The sequence below is a fragment of the Curcuma longa genome, chromosome 2 (genome assembly GCF_044706935.1).
Source record: "Curcuma longa cultivar G26 ecotype Majalengka, Jawa Barat chromosome 2, ITB_CL_G26_1.1, whole genome shotgun sequence".
Lineage (NCBI taxonomy): Eukaryota > Viridiplantae > Streptophyta > Magnoliopsida > Zingiberales > Zingiberaceae > Curcuma > Curcuma longa.
Window position 1 is genome coordinate 13,199,315 of NC_133862.1, and position 24,482 is coordinate 13,223,796.

General features: G+C 35.1%; 1 protein-coding gene across 1 annotated transcript; it reads right to left on the bottom strand.

Moving 5' to 3' along the window:
- Positions 1-19,787: 19,787 nt before the first annotated feature.
- Positions 19,788-21,478, bottom strand: LOC141821648 (D-3-phosphoglycerate dehydrogenase 1, chloroplastic-like). Its single transcript, XM_074709013.1, has 4 exons — positions 20,938-21,478; positions 20,222-20,598; positions 19,989-20,099; positions 19,788-19,889 (listed from the first exon to the last, which is right to left on the bottom strand). Exons 1-4 carry the CDS (start codon positions 21,476-21,478, stop codon positions 19,788-19,790), a joined length of 1,131 nt encoding a protein of 376 aa, XP_074565114.1.
- Positions 21,479-24,482: the final 3,004 nt, after the last annotated feature.

Below are 24,482 nucleotides of genomic sequence, written 5' to 3' on the forward strand. Positions count from 1 at the left end.
TATACTTGTGTAGCATTTAAGCAATAACTAGCTTCATATAAACATTATTGAAAAGAACAAATTCCAATTCAGGTTGATCAGTCAACAATATTGCAAGAAAATGTTCAAGAACACTTATGACATGATCACTAAGGCGATATGCATTGATGTAATTCACAAGGATTGAGAATTATCAGGTTGAAATAGTTTTTATCAAATTGTTCTCAGGGCTGTAGATGATCAAACTTTGTAGACGTCTCAACTACTTGATTAGTGCTAATTTATGATCAAATTTATAATTAAATTGATAATAAATTATATGTTATGTCATTAGTTTATTACCATAAAGATTTTTATTACCATATATTAATATCAAGTTATTGTGCTATAAGTCATTTTTCCTAAATAAATAAAAAAAGATAATTGATATACATTCTATTAAATTTGAAGACCAGGTTTCTTAAAGGAGGGAATAAGGATGTACCACTTTGTTGTTTAAGCTAATTATTTTCATCATTTTTTATTAATTGAAATTCAGTAGAAAAATTATAAAAATGTCAATTAGAGTCTAATTTGAGTTTGTCTTCAGTCAAATTATATCAATCAATTTAGGGACTAACTAACAAACTACCGTTTCCTGTGTTGACTTTGTCATAAGGTTTCAATTTATTAAATCTAAATTGTCAGTTAAATTTAATTTAAAAAAGATTTAATAAAAATTATCATGAAATACATGTATATTCATCGTATTTCAATTAGTTAGTTTTTTTTTATAAAAACTTTATAAAATCTCTAAAACAGAGCTCAACAAATGGACAGTCTTGACTCCTGGCCCGTAAGCGTCGGAGCCGTTGCCTCCTACTCCGCCTTCAAACTTTCAGGGGTGGTCATCGTGCTTAGCCGGGCGTCACCGGCATAGGAAGTGCGGCGCCATGTAGCAGTCCCTGAGCAGCCGACCATCTCCAAAAGCCGCCAACAGCCCTGGCCCATCCACTTCCTCCTCCTTCCCTTTCGGCTGTCACCGTGGATGACGAGGAGAAAGGCAATCACTACAAAAATAATCAAAATTAATCGCTAATTATCGATTTTTAAATTGCTATTTCAACTTCGGTCGCTAATTTAATTACGGAAATTAAAAATCGATCGCTAAATTAGAAACGGAGATCACATATCGATCGCTAATTTAGTGACCGAATTAGCTAATTTTAAAGTTGGATGACACATAGAATTTTAGTGAACCTTAACGACCGAATCAATAATCGGTTGTTAATATTTACCGACCGAACTACGTTTCGGTCGCTAAAATAGAACCGATCTGTGTTCGGTCGCTAAAAATATTATTGTATGTAAATATAAACATGGGATTTTGATAAAGTTTTTAAAATATTAACGACAGAATTAACAATCTTTTAAAATTCCATTGTTAAATTTAGAGACTAAATTCAAATTCGGTGATTAATTTTAGCAATGGAATTCATAATTGGTCGGTAATATTAACGACGGAATCTTACAATCGATCGTTAATTAGCGACCGAATTTAAATTTGATCATTAAATTTAGCGACGGAATTCATAATCGATCGTTAATATTAATGACAGAATCTTAAATTCGATCGTTATATTTAACGACCGAATTTGAATTCGGTTGCTAATTAGCGATTGAACATTATTTCGGTCACTAATTTAGCGATCGAACAGGAATTCAGTCACTAAAATTAGCGATCGAACATGATTTCGATCAACGATCGAACGAATTCGATCACTAATTAGCGGTCGAATTCGAATTCGACCGCTAAATTGAATTAAGATGAATTTTTTAATGATTTTTTTATCGATCGATAATCGGTCGTTGATCGGATTTAGCGACCGATTAGCGATTGAAAATTCGGTCGCTAATCGGTATTATTTTTGTTGTGGGCGACGGAGAGGAGCAATGATGAGTCTTCGCCGCGAAGCGCTGGAGCTTTTCGGCGAATGACGGCAACAGTGGGCCGCCTAGGTACTTTCGCAGGCATTTGCCGCAGGCGGAACGGATTTCGTTGCGGTCGTAGGCGTCATCACAAGGGGATAAAGGAGATTTTCTATTTATAAGGACTGTCGCTCATGTTGAGATTGCTATAACATGATTCTCTCTGCGCCGAACTCCAACCACCGTTTTCTTTCGCTGTCCCGCATCATCCTCTTTGCTGCCGAACTCCAGCCACCGTTTTCTTTCGCTGTCCCGCATCATCCTCTCTTTGCCGAACCCCAGCCCCGTTTTCTTTCACTGTCCCGATCATTCTCATTTCTCATTGCGCCGACCGTTCGATGTCCCATCGACATCTTGTCATGCCGTTTAATGGTTCCCGATAGCTGCTGACGAGGTCACCAAGAATTTATCGCTATTTAACGACAGAAGTTAACAATCAATCGCTAATTAACGACAGAAATCAAATATCGGTCACTAAAATAGCAATCAAATTTATATTAGCTCACTAATTTTAGAGTTAGACGGCACACGAAAAATTGTAACAAACTTTAGCGACAAAATCGAGATTCGGTCGCTAATTAACGACCGAATCGAGATTTGATCGCTAATTAACGACTGAATTGAAATTCGATCACTAAAATTAGCTATCGAACATGATTTCGGTCAATAGTTTTAGTGATCAAACATGATTTTAGCGATTGAATTCGAATTCGATCGCTAACTCGAATTATGACAAATTTTTTTACAATTTTTTATATCGATCGTTAATCGAATTTAGCGATTGATTAGCGATCGAATTTTCAGTCGTTAATCAAATTTAGTTACCAATTAGCGACCGAATTTTCGATTGTTAATCGGTATTATTTTTGTAGTGCGCCATGGGAAATGGGGATGACGATGAAGGTGGGCACGCGGTCACTGGCTATGATAACGAGGCGGCGGTCGTCCTCTAGGGCGGTGTTGTAGCGGGAATTCTCTTTGTCGTAGTCCCCTCTGGCGGCGAAATCAAGGTGGGAGCCAAATTTCCTGTGGGAGTAGGCGAGGAGGACGATGGCGAAGGCGACGACGTCGGACATCGACCCGAGGCAGACGAAGAGATAGGGAACGGGCGAGTGCTACAGGGAGTGCGGGCTGCCGCTGGAGGGCATGCTCGTCGTCTCCACTGAGATGGAGTGGAAACCTCACTACAAAAATAATACCGATTAGCGATCGAAAATTTGATCGTTAATCGGTCGCTAAATCCGATTAACAACCGATATAAAAAATCATAAAAAAGTTCATCATAATTTGCTTTAGCGATCGAATTTCAATGGAAACCTCACTACAAAAATAATACCGATTAACGATTGAAAATTTAATCACTAATCGGTCGCTAAATCCGATTAACGGTCGATATAAAAAATCTTTAAAAAAATTTATCGTAATTCGATTTAGCGACCGAATTGAAATTCGATCGCTAATCAGCGATCGAATTCGAATTCGCTTGCTAATTTTAGCGACCTAATTCAAATTCGATCGCGAAAAGTAGCGACCGAATTGAAATTTGATCGTTAATTAGCGACCAATTTTAAGATTTTGCCATTAATATTAATGATCAATTATAAATTCAGTCGTTAAAATTAACGATGAAATTTTAATTTGGTCGCTAAATTGAGCGACGAAATTTCAATTCAATCGCTAATTTCGTCGTTAATATTTTAAAAAATTTATCAAAATCCCATGTTTATATTTACATATAACCAATATTAAATTCTTTCTCATACACCTTGTATGTCAATATGTTTGTTTACTCATGTTTACTCATAGTTTGAAACGTTCTTATATGTAAGTTCCCCTATAACATTCAGTTTATTTGGTAATATTGGTAATGTACGATCAACATCCAAGTTAGTTTAGCACTCATATTTGTTTCATTATTATTCTTTTAGTAAATTATTTGGTGAATTTGAAGGGATCAACTGTGAAAATTCTCTTTATGTATGCATGGTTTATACTTGTGTAGCATTTAACTAGCTTCATATAAACATTATTGAAAAGAACAAATTCCAATTCAGGTTGATCAGTCAACAATATTGCAAGAAAATGTTCAAGAACACTTATGACATGATCACTAAGGCGATATGCATTGATGTAATTCACAAGGATTGAGAATTATCAGGTTGAAAGAGTTAAAATTAAACTTATCAAATTGTTATCAGGGCTGTAGATGATCAAACTTTCTAGACGTCTCAACTACTTGATTAGTGCTAATTTATGATCAAATTCATAATTAAATTGATAATAAATTATATGTTATGTCATTAGTTTATTACCATAAAGATTTTTATTACCATATATTAATATCAAGTTATTGTGCTATAAGTCATTTTTCCTAAATAAATAAAAAAAGATAATTGATATACATTCTATTAAATTTGAAGACCAGGTTTCTTAAAGGAGGGAATAAGGATGTACCCCTTTGTTGCTTAAGCTAATTATTTTCATCATTTTTTTATTAATTGAAATTCAGTAGAAAAATTATAAAAATGTCAATTAGAGTCTAATTTGAGTTTGTCTTCAGTCAAATTATATCAATCAATTTAGGGACTAACTAACAAACTACCGTGTTTCCTGTGTTGACTTTGTCATAAGGTTTCAATTTATTAAATCTAAATTGTCAGTTAAATTTAATTAAAAAAGATTTAATGAAAATTATCATGAAATACATGTATATTCATCGTATTTCAATTAGTTAGTTTTTTTTTATAAAAACTTTATAAAATCTCCAAAACAGAGCTCAACAAATGGACAGTCTTGACTCCCGGCCCGTAAGCGTCGGAGCCGTTGCCTCCTACTCCGCCTTCAAACTTTCAGGGGTGGTCATCGTGCTTAGCCGGGCGTCACCGGCATAGGAAGTGCGGCGCCATGTAGCAGTCCCTGAGCAGCCGACCATCTCCAAAAGCCGCCAACAGCCCTGGCCCATCCACTTCCTCCTCCTCCCTTTCGGCTGTCACCGTGGATGACGAGGAGAAAGGCAATCATTACAAAAATAATCACAAATAACAATTAATTAAATTTCAATCGCTAATTTAGCGATCGATTTTTAACTTCGATCACTATTTAGCGACCGAATAAACTTCGGTCGCTAATTTAGCGACGGAAATTAAAAATCGATCGCTAAATTAGAAACAGAGATCACATATCGATCGCTAATTTAGCGACCGAATTAGCTAATTTTAAAGTTGGATGACACATAGAATTTTAGTGAACCTTAACGACCGAATCAATAATCGATTGTTAACATTTACCGACCGAACTACGTTTCGGTCGCTAAAATAGAACCGATCTGTGTTCGGTCGCTAAAAATATTAGTTGTATGTAAATATAAACATGGGATTTTGATAAAGTTTTTAAAATATTAACGACAGAATTAACAATCTTTTAGAATTTCATTATTAAATTTAGAGACTAAATTCAAATTCGGTCATTAATTTTAGCAATGTAATTCATAATTGGTCGGTACTATTAACGACGGAATCTTACAATCGATCGTTAATTAGCGACCGAATTTAAATTTGATCATTAAATTTAGCGACGGAATTCATAATTGATCGTTAATATTAATGACGGAATCTTAAATTCGGTCGTTATATTTAACGACCGAATTTGAATTCGGTTGCTAATTAGCGATTGAACATTATTTCGGTCACTAATTTAGCGATCGAACAGGAATTCAGTCACTAAAATTAGCGATCGAACATGATTTCGATCAACGATCGAATTCGAATTCGATCACTAATTAGCGATCGAATTCGAATTCGACCGCTAAATTGAATTAAGATGAATTTTTTAATGATTTTTTTATCGATCGATAATCGGTCGTTGATCGGATTTAGCGACCGATTAGCGATTGAAAATTCGGTCGCTAATCGGTATTATTTTTGTTGTGGGCGACGGAGAGGAGCAATGATGAGTCTTCGCCGCGAAGCGCTGGAGCTTTTCGGCGAATGACGGCAACAGTGGGCCGCCTAGGTACTTTCGCAGGCATTTGCCGCAGGCGGAACGGATTTCGTTGCGGTCGTAGGCGTCATCACAAGGGGATAAAGGAGATTTTCTATTTATAAGGACTGTCGCTCATGTTGAGATTGCTATAACATGATTCTCTCTGCGCCGAACTCCAACCACCGTTTTCTTTCGCTGTCCCGCATCATCCTCTTGCGCCGAACTCCAGCCACCGTTTTCTTTCGCTGTCCCGCATCATCCTCTCTTTGCCGAACCCCAGCCCCGTTTTCTTTCACTGTCCCGATCATTCTCATTTCTCATTGCGCCGACCGTTCGATGTCCCATCGACATCTTGTCATGCCGTTTAATGGTTCCCGATAGCTGCTGACGAGGTCACCAAGAATTTATCGCTATTTAACGACAGAAGTTAACAATCAATCGCTAATTAACGACAGAAATCAAATATCGGTCACTAAAATAGCAATCAAATTTATATTAGCTCACTAATTTTAAAGTTAGACGACACACGAAAAATTGTAACAAACTTTAGCGACAAAATCGAGATTCGGTCGCTAATTAACGACCGAATCGAGATTTGATCGCTAATTAACGACTGAATTGAAATTCGATCACTAAAATTAGCTATCGAACATGATTTCGATCGATAGTTTTAGTGATCAAACATGATTTTAGCGATTGAATTCGAATTCGATCGCTAACTCGAATTATGACAAATTTTTTTACAATTTTTTATATCGATCGTTAATCGAATTTAGCGATTGATTAGCGATCGAATTTTCAGTAGTTAATCAAATTTAATTACCAATTAGCGACCGAATTTTTTATTGTTAATCGGTATTATTTTTGTAGTGCGCCATGGGAAATGGGGATGACGATGAAGGTGGGCACGCGGTCACTGGCTATGATAACGAGGCGGCGGTCGTCCTCTAGGGTGGTGTTGTAGCGGGAATTCTCTTTGTCGTAGTCCCCTCCGGCGGCGAAATCAAGGTGGGAGCCAAATTTCCTGTGGGAGTAGGCGAGGAGGACGATGGCGAAGGCGACGACGTCGGACATCGACCCGAGGCAGACGAAGAGATAGGGAACGGGCGAGTGCTACAGGGAGTGCGGGCTGCCGCTGGAGGGCATGCTCGTCGTCTCCACTGAGATGGAGTGGAAACCTCACTACAAAAATAATACCGATTAGCGACCGAAAATTTGATCGTTAATCGGTCGCTAAATCCGATTAACAACCGATATAAAAAATCATTAAAAAGTTCATCATAATTTGCTTTAGCGATCGAATTTCAATGGAAACCTCACTACAAAAATAATACCGATTAACGATTGAAAATTTAATCACTAATCGGTCGCTAAATCCGATTAACGGTCGATATAAAAAATCATTAAAAAAATTTATCGTAATTCGATTTAGCGACCGAATTGAAATTCGATCGCTAATCAGCGATCGAATTCGAATTCGCTTGCTAATTTTAGCGACCTAATTCAAATTCGATCGCGAAAAGTAGCGACCGAATTGAAATTTGATCGTTAATTAGCGACCAATTTTAAGATTTTGCCATTAATATTAATGATCAATTATAAATTCAGTCGTTAAAATTAACGATGGAATTTTAATTTGGTCGCTAAATTGAGCGACGAAATTTCAATTCAATCGCTAATTTCGTCGTTAATATTTTAAAAAATTTATCAAAATCCCATGTTTATATTTACATATAACCAATATTAAATTCTTTCTCATACACCTTGTATGTCAATATGTTTGTTTACTCATGTTTACACATAGTTTGAAACGTTCTTATATGTAAGTTCCCCTATAACATTCAGTTTATTTGGTAATATTGGTAATGTACGATCAACATCCAAGTTAGTTTAGCACTCATATTTGTTTCATTATTATTCTTTTAGTAAATTATTTGGTGAATTTGAAGGGATCAACTGTGAAAATTCTCTTTATGTATGCATGGTTTATATTTGTGTAGCATTTAAGCAATAACTAGCTTCATATAAACATTATTGAAAAGAACAAATTCCAATTCAGGTTGATCAGTCAACAATATTGCAAGAAAATGTTCAAGAACACTTATGACATGATCACTAAGGCGATATGCATTGATGTAATTCACAAGGATTGAGAATTATCAGGTTGAAAGAGTTAAAATTAAACTTATCAAATTGTTCTCAGGGTTGTAGATGATCAAACTTTCTAGACGTCTCAACTACTTGATTAGTGCTAATTTATGATCAAATTCATAATTAAATTGATAATAAATTATATGTTATGTCATTAGTTTATTACCATAAAGATTTTTATTACCATATATTAATATCAAGTTATTGTGCTATAAGTCATTTTTCCTAAATAAATAAAAAAAGATAATTGATATACATTCTATTAAATTTGAAGACCAGGTTTCTTAAAGGAGGGAATAAGGATGTACCCCTTTGTTGCTTAAGCTAATTATTTTCATCATTTTTTATTAATTGAAATTCAGTAGAAAAATTATAAAAATGTCAATTAGAGTCTAATTTGAGTTTGTCTTCAGTCAAATTATATCAATCAATTTAGGGACTAACTAACAAACTACCGTTTCCTGTGTTGACTTTGTCATAAGGTTTCAATTTATTAAATCTAAATTGTCAGTTAAATTTAATTAAAAAAAGATTTAATGAAAATTATCATGAAATACATGTATATTCATCGTATTTCAATTAGTTAGTTTTTTTTTATAAAAACTTTATAAAATCTCCAAAACAGAGCTCAACAAATGGACAGTCTTGACTCCCGGCCCGTCACCGTCGGAGCCGTTGCCTCCTACTCCGCCTTCAAACTTTCAGGGGTGGTCATCGTGCTTAGCCGGGCGTCACCGGCATAGGAAGTGCGGCGCCATGTAGCAGTCCCTGAGCAGCCGACCATCTCCAAAAGCCGCCAACAGCCCTGGCCCATCCACTTCCTCCTCCTCCCTTTCGGCTGTCACCGTGGATGACGAGGAGAAAGGCAATCATTACAAAAATAATCACAAATAATAATTAATTAAATTTCAATCGCTAATTTAGCGATCGATTTTTAACTTCGATCACTATTTAGCGACCGAATAAACTTCGGTCGCTAATTTAGTGACGGAAATTAAAAATCGATCGCTAAATTAGAAACAGAGATCACATATCGATCGCTAATTTAGCGACCGAATTAGCTAATTTTAAAGTTGGATGACACATAGAATTTTAGCGAACCTTAACGACCGAATCAATAATCGGTTGTTAACATTTACCGACCGAACTACGTTTCGGTCGCTAAAATAGAACCGATCTGTGTTCGGTCGCTAAAAATATTAGTTGTATGTAAATATAAACATGGGATTTTGATAAAGTTTTTAAAATATTAACGACAGAATTAACAATCATTCCATTATTAAATTTAGAGACTAAATTCAAATTCGGTCATTAATTTTAGCAATGGAATTCATAATTGGTCGGTACTATTAACGACGGAATCTTACAATCGATCGTTAATTAGCGACCGAATTTAAATTTGATCATTAAATTTAGCGACGGAATTCATAATTGATCGTTAATATTAATGACGGAATCTTAAATTCGATCGTTATATTTAACGACCGAATTTGAATTCGGTTGCTAATTAGCGATTGAACATTATTTCGGTCACTAATTTAGCGATCGAACAGGAATTCAGTCACTAAAATTAGCGATCGAACATGATTTCGATCAACGATCGAATTCGAATTCGATCACTAATTAGCGATCGAATTCGAATTCGACCGCTAAATTGAATTAAGATGAATTTTTTAATGATTTTTTTATCGATCGATAATCGGTCGTTGATCGGATTTAGCGACCGATTAGCGATTGAAAATTCGGTCGCTAATCGGTATTATTTTTGTTGTGGGCGACGGAGAGGAGCAATGATGAGTCTTCGCCGCGAAGCGCTGGAGCTTTTCGGCGAATGACGGCAACAGTGGGCCGCCTAGGTACTTTCGCAGGCATTTGCCGCAGGCGGAACGGATTTCGTTGCGGTCGTAGGCGTCATCACAAGGGGATAAAGGAGATTTTCTATTTATAAGGACTGTCGCTCATGTTGAGATTGCTATAACATGATTCTCTCTGCGCCGAACTCCAACCACCGTTTTCTTTCGCTGTCCCGCATCATCCTCTCTGCGCCGAACTCCAGCCACCGTTTTCTTTCGCTGTCCCGCATCATCCTCTCTTTGCCGAACCCCAGCCCCGTTTTCTTTCACTGTCCCGATCATTCTCATTTCTCATTGCGCCGACCGTTCGATGTCCCATCGACATCTTGTCATGCCGTTTAATGGTTCCCGATAGCTGCTGACGAGGTCACCAAGAATTTATCGCTATTTAACGACAGAAGTTAACAATCAATCGCTAATTAACGACAGAAATCAAATATTGGTCACTAAAATAGCAATCAAATTTATATTAGCTCACTAATTTTAGAGTTAGACGGCACACGAAAAATTGTAACAAACTTTAGCGACAAAATCGAGATTCGGTCGCTAATTAACGACCGAATCGAGATTTGATCGCTAATTAACGACTGAATTGAAATTCGATCACTAAAATTAGCTATCGAACATGATTTCGATCGATAGTTTTAGTGATCAAACATGATTTTAGCGATTGAATTCGAATTCGATCGCTAACTCGAATTATGACAAATTTTTTTACAATTTTTTATATCGATCGTTAATCGAATTTAGCGATTGATTAGCGATCGAATTTTCAGTCGTTAATCAAATTTAGTTACCAATTAGCGACCGAATTTTTGATTGTTAATCGGTATTATTTTTGTAGTGCGCCATGGGAAATGGGGATGACGATGAAGGTGGGCACGCGGTCACTGGCTATGATAACGAGGCGGCGGTCGTCCTCTAGGGCGGTGTTGTAGCGGGAATTCTCTTTGTCGTAGTCCCCTCCGGCGGCGAAATCAAGGTGGGAGCCAAATTTCCTGTGGGAGTAGGCGAGGAGGACGATGGCGAAGGCGACGACGTCGGACATCGACCCGAGGCAGACGAAGAGATAGGGAACGGGCGAGTGCTACAGGGAGTGCAGGCTACCGCTGGAGGGCATGCTCGTCGTCTCCACTGAGATGGAGTGGAAACCTCACTACAAAAATAATACCGATTAGCGACCGAAAATTTGATCGTTAATCGGTCGCTAAATCCGATTAACAACCGATATAAAAAATCATAAAAAAAGTTCATCATAATTTGCTTTAGCGATCGAATTTCAATGGAAACCTCACTACAAAAATAATACCGATTAACGATTGAAAATTTAATCACTAATCGGTCGCTAAATCCGATTAACGGTCGATATAAAAAATCATTAAAAAAATTTATCGTAATTCGATTTAGCGACCGAATTGAAATTCGATCGCTAATCAGCGATCGAATTCGAATTCGCTTGCTAATTTTAGCGACCTAATTCAAATTCGATCGCGAAAAGTAGCGACCGAATTGAAATTTGATCGTTAATTAGCGACCAATTTTAAGATTTTGCCATTAATATTAATGATCAATTATAAATTCAGTCGTTAAAATTAACGATGGAATTTTAATTTGGTCGCTAAATTGAGCGACGAAATTTCAATTCAATCGCTAATTTCGTCGTTAATATTTTAAAAAATTTATCAAAATCCCATGTTTATATTTACATATAACCAACATTAAATTCTTCTCATACAATCTATATTTAGAATTCATATTTAAAATTAAATACATACCACAAATTTATCTAAATGATAAATTAATTTCTTATTGAAAGATAAATTTGTTCATACATAATAATCTTACAAATGAAAAGATTAAACAGAAAATAACAAATCTTAGATAGCGTTTGATTTAATATTTTTTAGTTTTTTTATTTTCTAAAAATTATTATTTTTCAATCTTATTTTTTAAAAAAATGAGAAGTTATTTTCTAAGAAAATAAAAAATAATAAGATATCACGTGGAAAATGAAAATTGTGGTGAAAATACGAAAATGCGGTACCCCAAGTCGTGATTGCATTCTCCTCTCTCCTCTTGCGACCTCGCCGCCGCACTGCCGGGAGCCGCCAGCGATCGCGTGCTCCCTTACTCCCTATCGACACGCCTCGGCTTCCCGACCGGAGCGGCCGCCGTATCCCGGCGAGCCTGCATAGTCGCTCACTGCCGCCCCCCCCCCCCCCCCCCCCCCCCCCCCCCCCCCCCCCCACCTTTCTCATAGTTGCGGCGAGTGAATCCGGCAGCTCTGTCCCCTTTTCCCCGCTGTGAAACCCTTTCCTCCTGCTGGTCCCCTGCTCCTTTCTCATTTTCTGGGAGTTGCAGCGGTCAAACCCCGTCAGCTCTGTCCCCTTTTCCCCGCTGTGAAACCCTTTCCCCTGCTGATCTCCTGTCGATCAGAAGCATTCCTCATCAGCGTCCCCTGCTCCTTTCTCATTTTCTGGGAGTTGCAGCAGTCAAACCCCGTCAGCTCCTCTTCTAATCAGTAATATCAGCCCCTGGCCTTGTCTTCCTTTCATGATCGTTAACCTCTGGTCTTGCATTTCGTCATTGGCAATCTGAGTTTTAATACCCTATTGTAGTTTTGTGTTTCTTTGTAATTTGTCGTAGTAAATTGATGTTTCCTCGCAGTTATTTTCCAGCATTCTCTTGCAACAACGAAGGAGCCTTTTCTCCCGCAGCGTACAATTAGTGTTGTTTTAGCGAATCACTGCGCTTGTGCTGGTAGGTTCATATTCTCTGTTAATTGGAACGTGTGGAACTGTGAGGACAAACCGTTGGAGGGAATTGTGAATGCTGATTGTAGGATGTGTTTGGAGGTGGCGGAGAATTGAGCAAACGTTTAGTGGGATTCTTTCCTAAGATGTTTAGTGGGTTATAGGATGGATTGATATCCTTGTCTTTCTCACAGGTGGTCCAGTTGATCAATACAGAGAGGTTGATAGGTAATGGTGAATGGTAGTTGGCCAACATCAAAGGTAGGGTGTATTATTTGGAGTTGGACATAGAAAGAGGGTTTTCAGTGATCAATGACTTGAAAGGCAAAATGATTTGATTTGATGGTGAGCTGGCGAGAGTGGCTAGTCTAGTGGTTCCATCTTGGAAATTGAGCTATGAGGTTGAATTGGGCGAGAGGTAGCTTAAGGTAGAATAAAGTTGAGATTAGCAACAGTAATTCTTATGGAGAATCCCGTGCTATGTTATTGACTCTTTTGCTTGTACTATTTTGTTGGTTTTAGAGGTTCTTTTGTTCATGCAACACATTTGCTGCTATATTCTCAAATTATTATGGAAATTATTCTCAAATTTATACCTAGACCGTCTTTCTTTAGTAAGACGTGCTTCTCACCTTGCATAGTGCCCCTCAAGTCCCATAAAACTTATGTACTTTTGGACGCTTCACTCCTTAAATAACTATGGTGCAGCATTTATTGATGTTGTAGATTGATGTGCATGCGTTTAGTTTACTATTTTCTTATATTATCTTACCTTACTCCATTTAACCTATGTCATTTGCCCTAATCAGTTTTCTTTTTTACCCCCCTTCTTTTCCTACTCCCTCAAGGTTTTGAAATAGATTTTAGTTTACTTATTATGTTTTGGATTTTTATAGACATATGTCTTGCATGCCAATTATGCTTTTATTTTGGATATGTTTGTTGGGTGTGAGTTTGGGGAGCAGGAATATTTATTCTTGAATTCCTTGCTGCTCTTCACGCAAGGTTTTTTCTTTTCTATGAATAATATAATTTTTTTATTAAAAAAATATTTTATTTATAATTTTTTATATTAACAAATCAAATATATTTTTCAGTTTTCTTTTCTAGAAAATAGAAAACAGTATATCATACCAAACGCATTTTTGATTTTCTAAAAACTAGATCAGAAAATAGAAAAATAGAAATAAAAAATAAAAAATAAAAAAAATTTCAAACCAAACGCCCTTTATTTTCTCTCACTACAATTAGATAGGTATCATACACAACTCCGACCAACTCAGTCCTATGAAGTTTCTTACAGTACAGTTTTCTTTGTCGTCCTCCACTAGCTCGCATTTCTCTGTGACAATCTCGTCCTCAGCAACTTTGTATCCAACCTCCATACAGTAGCATTGACAGTGGACATTCCGAGCCATGACAATTGTTTGTTCCTTAGATACTCGAATCTAGCCAACTTCTCCATCTAAATAGTCAAAAAAAAAAATCATATGTTTAATCTTGAAGTGTGATTAAGAAAGAAATGATATTACCGAAAAGGAAGCATTAGAAAACAGCCATCACGACACCTAGCTAATTAATGTAGATGTGCTAGGATATGATGAATTAAATAAAGCAATAAAGTGAATCTACAGATAAGGAACTTCAGTGAAAACTGCATTAACTAAGTAGAAGAATTCTGAATCTTCCTGCTTGAGAAAATATATGAAAATTTGAGAATGTGTGGTCCAAAAGTAAATGTAAGTCATTCTATATTCATTAAAAATTATCATTTATAACAAATTTCTGAGGTTTAAAGAATCAAGTCGACTATATAAACACCAACTTTTCTCAATATCATGCATGCATTATGATGACATCTGATATTACAAAACCCACAAAAGCTAGAGGGTTAATAAATTGTAGCTGCAGAATTCTTGTAAATAAATCTTGATGAGAGATTGTGAATTGTGTTACCCGTGTTCTCAACTGCGACGCATTTGTATACCACAGACCTACACCAAAATTTCTCATGTCTACCCAAGATAAAACAGAGTTAAGCAGATCATCTTGACAATCAGATAGGAAGGCCCAAGCAGCCAACCTAGAGTTGACAGGATGATCTTCAGGCAGAGACGGATTTAAATAGGGGCTATCCTGGGCTGTAGCTCAGCTCTGTAAGTCTTATAATAATTTATCATTAATAAATATTTTTGAAGGGGCTGGTGGCGCAGTTGGCTAGCGCATAGGTCAGCAGTCTCCTGAGATCGAGAGTTTGAGCCTCTCTCACCTTCTGAAGGGACTATTTTGGATTTTAATCTAATTTTTTAAAAATTATATGAGATTGGGCTATTTTGGACTTTAATCTATTTAAAAAAATTAGATACAAGACTATAATTTAGTATCAAAGAAAAATTAATCGGTTCTTTCTTTGTTCATTGTATTTTGATCCTTTTCATACCTAAAATTAGTACAGTCCACCTCTAATTTCTCTTCAGCTACTCCCCCAGACTTTCTCATGGAATATAGATATTGAAATTGAACAGCAACCCAGAAACTATTGAAAAGTCGAGCAACTTATTAATGCGATGGGAAACAATCACAAGCTAGAGGTTTTCTACATTTGTATATACTCCCCAGTGAATGATCAAATTCAATATCTTAAGAAAACACTTTTTTTTTTTACCTTCGCCCAGCATCATCAAGACTGCCATAGTAATATTCTGATATTTTTTCAGTTCGAGGATGAATTTTCAGAATTGTTATCCTCAATATATCTAGCCAAATGAACTTCCAGCATCTTGCAAGAGCGTAGGCTTTGTTTATCGCTTTCAGGAATTGTAGTGGAAGTTTTATAACTGCAAATACATTCAACAAAGTTCTTCAAGATAACTAGTGCATATTTCCAGTTACCTGCAGTTAATCAATGATCATGATTTTCACAAATTAGCATAAACATTAAATCATACAATTCAACTTGCCATGGATAAATCTGGCTGAGTAGTAAGAAATAACATGAAAAATAGGCACCTAGTGAAACTTTGAAATTGATGGAGTTGGCATGACTAGTATCTAAGAATAAATAACATGCAACAGAAATAGATTATCTAATCTATTATTAGTAATAAATTCATCAAAATATTCGTCAGTAATAAATCCGTTCTCTAATCTATTATCCATCCAAACATTATTTATATACAACCTAATAAAAAAACAATTACTATATTAATAAATATATAAAGTTAAACATGCAAACTTCATAATATAAACCTAATTAAACCATAATACCACTTAAATTTAAAGTAAATAAGATGCTTTAAATTTAAAATTAAAGTACCACCAACAGAGTAGATCCCAAACGGACGGAAGATGATGCTCAGAATATGCAGCTAGTACACCTAAAGATAACAAAAAAAGGTTTTAAAAATTAGCATTAGTCACATTATATAATGTCTTAAATTAGCCCAAGGCGATCGACCCGGACAGCCCTAGGCGGGCGGCCCTGGCAACCTTGCGACTGACCCCTTCAACCCCGACTCCGTCGTGCTCCCGACTCCTACAACCCCGCACCCCATCATGACCAGATCAGGGTTGAACCCAGGCCCCAAGCAGCCCCGCAACCGCCAAGGAGGCTGGTCGCGCCATCAACCTTGTTGCCGCGCCACCAGACCCTGTTGCCGCACCACCAGCCCGGAGGTCGACCGCGCCATCAAACCCACGATTGGTGGCGGGATCGACTGTGCCACCTCGGCTGTGTGAGTTGGGTACCAGCCGGCCGGCATCACAGTCGCACCCAACAAAAAAAAATATCGAAGTAACAACGTAACTTACCCTGAGACGTCGAAGGAGGAGATCCCGCCAGGAAAATCGCGCCAGAGGAGGAGATTTTAGGGTTCGAGAACTTTAGGGTTCGGGGGAGAAGAGAAAAAGATCCATGAGATTTTAGGGAAACTTAGCAACTGAACTCTGGTTCAATCGCTCATTAGCGATCGAACACCGATTGATCACTATTTTAGCAATCAAAACTTAGTTCGGTCGCTATTTTAGCGACCGAATCGAGATTTGGTCGCTACTTTAGCGATCGAATATCGATTCTGTCGCTAAAGTTCGTTAAAATTCTCCACATATAAATTTGATCGCTATTTTAACGACCGATATTTGATTTTCATCGCTAATTAATGACCGATTATTAATTTTCGTCATTAAATAGCGATCGATTATATAATTCAATCGTTAAATAGCGATTGAAGTTAAAAATCGATCATTGAAACAGTGACTAAATTGTAATCAATTATTAAATTCATCGTTATTTATAATTATTTTTTATAATGTCTGCGCCAGTAGCCGTCATCACAAAGGAATGAGTTTATTAAGGGACTATGGAAGTTTGTGATATATAAAATGAAATAACAAAAAATATGTTAAAATTATTATTTTACAATATTTAGAAATATCCAAATGTAATAATTCCCTGCTCGGGTAGAGAAAAAAAAGAAATTGTTAAGATTAATGAATAGTAGATTGAATTATTCTGTATTTAGTATCATTTTGTTGCGATCGTTGAGGTTGCTAGATGTTTAACCGACCACGATTTGAAATTAATAATTTGACTTCTCGGAGTCAAGAATCTTAAATTTCAAAGTAAACATAAGTTCACGATTTAAAATCATTGGTTATGATTCGGTTCGTTTAAGTTTATTATTTATATTTTATTCTTTAAAAAAATTAAAAATTTTATAAATATGGAAAAATAAATTTATTTAAATTATCTACTTATTGGTAAGCGAATAAAAAAAAATAATAATCCCAGTTAGTCGTATTGACTCAATCCTTGAGGTGACTGACTCGGTCCCACGGAAGTTTTCCACCGGCCACTAGGGTAAATCGGGAAGCGCATGCAGCAACCAATCCAGATGCTCAACATCCTTTAATTGCGATCCCCATTTAGAGAAAAATTCCTGCAAATATGTCATAGTTGGAGATCGAACCATGGGTACCTGGGTGACAACTTGGATGTCCTACCACGTATGTCATAGTTGGAGATCGAACCATGGATACCTGGGTGACAACCTGGATGTCCTACCATGGTACCATGGCCCCGGGGACGGTAAGCGAATTAAAGTCACATAATTCGTTAGTTATTTTGATATTAAAATTTTCTATTACGTCTTTTGAAAATTAAATTTATTTATTTTTTTTAGTTTCACCCATCATTAATATTTTATGTTTTATAACTCTGAATCATCATTATTTTTTACATCAATACTGTTTTATCAAACTTAATTAATATTATTATATTTTAATATGATGAGATATATAAATCAATAAGTTATATCTTTTAATTAATTTTATATATTCGATAATAGTCTTCATTATATATATATAATTTTATTATTAAATAAATTATATCTCTCGATAAATTTATTATTGGATATATTATATAAGTCAAATAATTTTTATAAATTCAATATTAAATGAATCAAATATAAAATAAGACTAATGAGTAATTAAGAGAGTTAAATAAGATTAATATATATAATAAGTTAATGGTAGAATAGTCTAAAAACTGCTTTAAAAATTTAACTTTAATAGAAAGGTAGAATACTCCACCTTAGTTAATTCAATGTAAATAGATTGAAAAATTGACTTTAATAAAAAAGTGTAATAGTTTGATATTAAAGAATTCAAGATAAATAAGTTGATTAATTTTAATAGAAAAATAAAATAGTTTCATATTGAAAATTTAAAATAAATGAGTTAATTTATATTGAATCATACCATTAATATACATACCATATAATATAACTAAAATACTATTAAATAAAAATTATGATCGAAAAAATCTAAAATTAAATTAAAATTTTAATTTTTTTAATAAATATGAATGAAATGATAGTTGAACCGTTAGTTCAAATTGACAATTGAACCAGCGATTAAACTATAGGTTCATCAGTTCATTTTGTAGAACCGATGTGGGATCGATAGAGGAGGGTGATCAATCTTGATCATTCGCGTTTCTTTGCTTTTTGTTTTTTCTTTGCTTTTTGTAGGATCGCGCACGTCGAGGGAGGGGAAAAGATTAGATTTTTTAATTAAAATGCTAATAATTAATTTAATTAAATCTTAATAAAATTATCTAATTAATTATATATTTTATTTATTTTATTTAAATTTTAATAATTTTTTATTTATTTTCTCATCAACTCTTAACCTAAATAAATAGTCAATCATATCCTAAAAAATAATTAAATATATTTTTTAAAATTCTAATCAAATTATCTCATTAATATATATAAAAATTTATTTAAAATTTTAATAAAATTTTATATATTCCTAAAATCCTCTACGCCGCGGTGCTATGACAACCTCCACGGGCTATTACAGCCGTAATTTTTTTAATTTTTTGATTTAGTTAATTTTTTATTTTTTAAATATATATATATATATATTTTTAAAAATAAACTATTATTAATAGTTATAAAATATTAAAAATTATTTCAAAATTTTTAAATAATTTAAAAGTTAATAAATGTTTTATAAAATAATTTAATTTTTAAAAATAATTTTAAAATTAAATATAAATTTAAAATAATCTAAACTTTTAAAGAAAATATAATTCTTAAAAATTTCAAATAAATTATTTAAAATTAAAAATTTACAAAAACATTCAAAAAAATAATTTAAAATTTTCAAATAATTTTATAAGTATTTTTAACCTTTCAAATGATTTTATAATTTTAAATTTTAAGAGAAAATATTGAAATATAAATTTAACATTTCAACATATATATAAAACTTATGTAAACTTATGTAATAATTAAATATTAATAAAATTAATATATATTTATATTTAAAATTTAAAAAAAATACAAACTATAGTTTAGCTTTGTGTAAAAGGTTGCATCGTTAAGATTCTGACTAAAGAAACAATGCACTTCGTGTATGAGTGTTAGCATGTCTGTCAGAAATTCCAGAGGACTCATATCAGTTGCAGCTGTCTTTGATCAATATCTAAGCCAGCAGTTAAGAGTAAAGTCATGTACTAGTTCTTAGTAGCAAATAAGAAAAGATAGCGTGATTTAATATCTCGGTATATGTCACAGTTCAGAACACCATGCAAACATCATATCTCGGCAGGAACTATTGGAGCATTTATTGCAGTAGAAGCAAGCTCTCCTTTCAGAGCTCCAAGAACAGCTCCAGCTATTTCAATCGCCACTTCCTCCTGGTTTTCAACTTAAACATAAGAATCAAATAAATAAACAAATGCTTCTAGGTTTCATCTATCAAATAAAGTAAGAGTAGCAACACAATGTCTCCTAACCTGCGCTTCAACGGTACTGGCACCAAGATGTGGTGTGGCTGTAACTTTTTCATGCAGAACCAATTTGTCTTGGGCGGATGGGGGTTCTCTGGTGAATACATCTAAAGCAGCCTGATAAAGTTACAAAGTTTTAAGCATCTCACAACTCAATTTAACTTCCACACAGAGTCAACTGTAAGGAAACCAAAATTAAGGGAGCTAGAAAAAAAATGAGTAAAGAATAGGATTAGCACCTGAGAAACAACTCCGGAATCCAACGCCCTTAGTAAAGCTTCTTCATCTATCACACCGCCGCGTGCAACATTTATAATCCTCACCCCGTTTTTCATCTTTGCAAAAGCTTCATCATTAAGAATTTTAGAAGTTGAAGGAGTTAGAGGCATATGCAGTGAGATAAAATCGGCCCTTGCTAACGCTTCATCAAAGGTTACTAACTCCACCCCAATAGCATGAGCACGGTCTGCAATCGCATATGGGTCATGTGCAATGACATGCATTCCGAGCACTTTGGCACGACGTGCTACCTCAGATCCAACTTTCCCAAACCCCAAAATAGCAAGGGTTTTGCCAACAAGTGATACACCAACATATTTGTTGCGCTCCCATTTACCTGAGAATTTAATATAGCAGCATAATGTATGAACATATACTGTGAGACTTTCACTAACCACAAAAAAAAAAAAAAGAAGGTAATATAGAAACCAGACGAAATTATTAAAGCTTTCTTCCATAAGATTCAGCATTTACCATGTAGGAACTAGGAAGATAAAAAGGAGTGACTTCTTGAAAACTAGATGTGGCGTTCTTTGTTTCATACAAAATGATTCGGTGGCGTTCTTTCTTTCCTATGAATACTAAACCGTCATTTTTTCGTTGCTTGCCATAAGAGAAAGGCCAGTGACATTCGAAAACTTCAAACGAGACTATCAGGAAGGACTAAAGATCATACCAGATTTCATGGAAGCATCAGATCTAGCGATGTTGCGGGCCATGGCGGTGAGCAAAGCAATCCCATGCTCTGCCGCGGCCACCGTGATCGCAGTGGGTGCGTTCACAACGAGACAGCCGTGATCTGTGGCGGCCGTGAGGTCCACGTTATCGATCCCCACTCCGGCGCGTCCGACGACCCGAAGCCTTCCTCCGGAAGACTCGAACACGTCGCGGCCGACCTTCGTGCCGCTGCGCACGATCAGAGCGTCGTAGAGCGCGATCTTGGAGCGTAGCTCCTCGGGGGAGAGGTTGTAGGAGCATTCCACGTCGACCTCTCCCTTGAGAAGTTCCATACCAGCTTCGCCGATCTTCTCGGCAATCAGGACCCTCGGCTTCGGGTCCGATCCTCCGGCCATCGCGACTAGGCGGGGGAGACGGTGGCGTAGAAGAGGAGCAGCGTGGAGGCGAGAAGGAGCTAGGAAGAGGCGGCGAGAGAGGGAAGAGATTTGACGGAGGCGGAGGCCGAGGCGGAGGCGGAGAGAAGGATCGGCGATCGCCATTGGAGTAGATCGAGTGTGGCACATGAGTGACAAGGCTCAGCTTAGACTCAGAAGAGTTGTCTGAGAACGACGTGATGGGACAGCTGCGATATGGCTGTTACGATTCTGAAAATGACGTGATGGGATAGCTGAGATATGGCCGTTAAGATTCGGGATGTGAAGCGAATGAAACGGTGATGGTAACAGCGTCGTAATTAACTGTACTTTCTCAATTTACGTTACACAGATAGTCGGGATGTGGGACCGCTAAGTTGATCCACCTTTTTACAGAAGAAAAGGGATGTGAAGCGATTCTGGAAATGACATGATACAGTGCGCGGCGGATTCAATTTTGACATTGTGAAAATAAAAAATCTATCAGTTACGTATTTATTATATTAATATCTTAATTTTATTAATAAATATTTATATTCATTTTAATATTAACATTTAGTATTTATAAATTTGATACATTATCCTTATTTTTATTTTATATTAAATAAATAAATACACCATTCCAAAAAATTAAACCATATGGATTATAATATTATTTAAATGTTATAATATCCACTTATTAACATTAATGGATCTCTAGCGGTTATGGTTCGCCGTAGAGAGAACGACATGGATGGAACAACAAGGCAAAGAGAGATTCATGATGTGAGTGGGTGGGGCATCAACTATTACGATTCGACGTGGAGAGAGGGCATTAGCTGTTAATTTAATTAATTTTGATTATTCTGATTGAGATTTATTATTTTTTTATTATTCTTATAAAATCTAGATTAATTAAATCATTGATCCGATCATGGCCCTGATTGAATAGATCATGAAAGTCCTGATTAAGTTGATTAATACTTTATTAATCTTTAAATTTGATTTATTTAAACTAATCTGATTATTTTTAATTAAATTTTGATTAATTTTATTATTCATTAAATTCGCATTAATAAATTTATTTAATTTAAGTAAATTTGAATTATTCATTGTTATGACAAGTTGGTCTAAATTTACCATGCATATATAATTTATTAAAATAATTCAAACTAGGCGCATATAAATTTTCACGTAAATCAAATACTGGATTTTCATAAAATTTAAATTGACTAATCTCCTACATCCTTGGATCTTTTTTGCGAGCACTAGCTTTTGTAGTGATCGATTTATTTGCGCTTGAAATACACAATGTGTTCTTTGATTTTCTAGACTCCTAATATCAGTTCCTTCTTTGTCACTGATTGTGCTGACCCAATCTTAATAATAGGACATTTATTTTTTAGTATCCTTTTTCTCGACACTTAAAACATATAATATATAATTTTAAATTAATTTTAAAATACTTATCTTTTGTGCCCTCGTTAGAATTCTCCTCCTTAATCGTTGAGGACTCAGACTCGAGTTCGACTTGATCTTCGAATCGATCCTTACTAATTAAGTTTGTCTTCTAGCCTTAGGGTTCCTTGTGAAACTTGATCACCCTAGTCCATAGATCATGAGCATTCTTGTACCTTCCTAATCTAAATAGAATTTCGTTAGACAAAATATTAATTAAACTTTTACTACATTTGCATTTGCCTTTGATTTTTGAGAAGATTTCTTTAATGCGGCCTAGTTTTTGAAGCCATCCCTTAACACGCCATTCTATTTGCAACCTTCATGAATTGAATTCATCGGTCTCGTACTATGGAGGGTCATAGATATTTCATCGAACTTTTCTTCATGCTCCATTTTCTGTGCTCCACAAAAAATTTAGAAAATTAATATTATCATATTATTTTTTAGGTGAAGCATAATAAAATTTAAATTTTAGTTTGATTAATTTATTTAATTCTAAAATTATAAACTAAAATAAATTTAAGAAATTATATTTTCCTATTAAAGATATATGATAGAACTAATAGTTAATTTTTTTCTATAACGGAAATTATAATTAATTTAAATAATTTATATCGTAAGAAGAATTAAAAATAAGTTAATATGTCCCCATTATTATTGTTTTATAATAATAATGATTCATTCAAATAAACGTAATATTGACTAAATCTCCTAACTAAAAAAGTCTTCGAACAGCCATCTATTTATATCAGGTCGCACCATCTGTTTATATGAGGCTGCACCTATATATAAACTATCAAACAGGCTAATTCATAGCGAAGCAGGTCAATCCATTAAAAATCTGTCATATGACGGGGGTGAGGCGGGTCAACCCACCAACTTAACGGGGTTGAAAAATCTCCAACCCAATATAATCTAATACGGATTGTGGGTTAGGAGGGCCAACCCACGGATTGGTCAAAAAATAAAAAAATATTTAAAATATTTAAAATTTTAAGTTTGAATTATAGTTTAAATTGATCAAGTTGAAAATTTTAAACTTAAATTCCGATTTAGACGAATCAAGTCTAACAATCTAGTAAATTTTTTACTTTAATTTTAAATTTTAAAGAAAAAAAGTTTTCTCAACCCGCAAGCTAACCCAAGCCCGCCACAGGCCAACTCACGCGGGTCGCAGACCTAGATGGGTCAACCCATCTTACAATGTATTAGTAAAATTTCAATCCAACCCATCTAAATTTCTTGGTGGGGTGGACTTTACGACAGATCTAATCCAAATTGACGGTTATACTTATATATTGGCATTACCTATCAACATTACCTTGCTCTTGGCAGTCTTCTGTTTAATTGAGTACGCTCTACAAATTAAAGGTAAGAATTTAATTTTTTTTTAATGTATGCACTTGTTCTTAATTTTTTTTTCTCCACGTTATTAGATTAAGTTAATTATATTGAATCTACGTCTATTTGAATATATATTTTTTCAGATAATTAAACTCAGGACATAGCTGAGTTGGTTAGTACGGAATAAACTTACTGAAATAGATAATGGTCGAATCTCGGTGAAGCCGAGACAATGCCCTCTTCCGTAGTAGCCAACTACAGTTTATCGATTTACCTCCTTACAGATGATCATGAGATCGATCATGTACGATCGTTTGAATGATAATTTCACCCTTTATTAGTACAC

What these genes read in the sequence shown, in the direction of transcription:
- LOC141821648 (XM_074709013.1), bottom strand. Translation starts at nt 21,478, where the DNA reads ATGGCGATCGCCGATCCTTCTCTCCGCCTCCGCCTCGGCCTCCGCCTC. An exon ending in ATTCCGGAGTTGTTTCTCAG is followed by an intron (nt 20,100 to 20,221) that starts GTGCTAATCCTA and finishes TAACTTTATCAG; the next exon opens with GCTGCTTTAGATGTATTCAC. An exon ending in CCAGTACCGTTGAAGCGCAG is followed by an intron (nt 19,890 to 19,988) that starts GTTAGGAGACAT and finishes GTTGAAAACCAG; the next exon opens with GAGGAAGTGGCGATTGAAAT.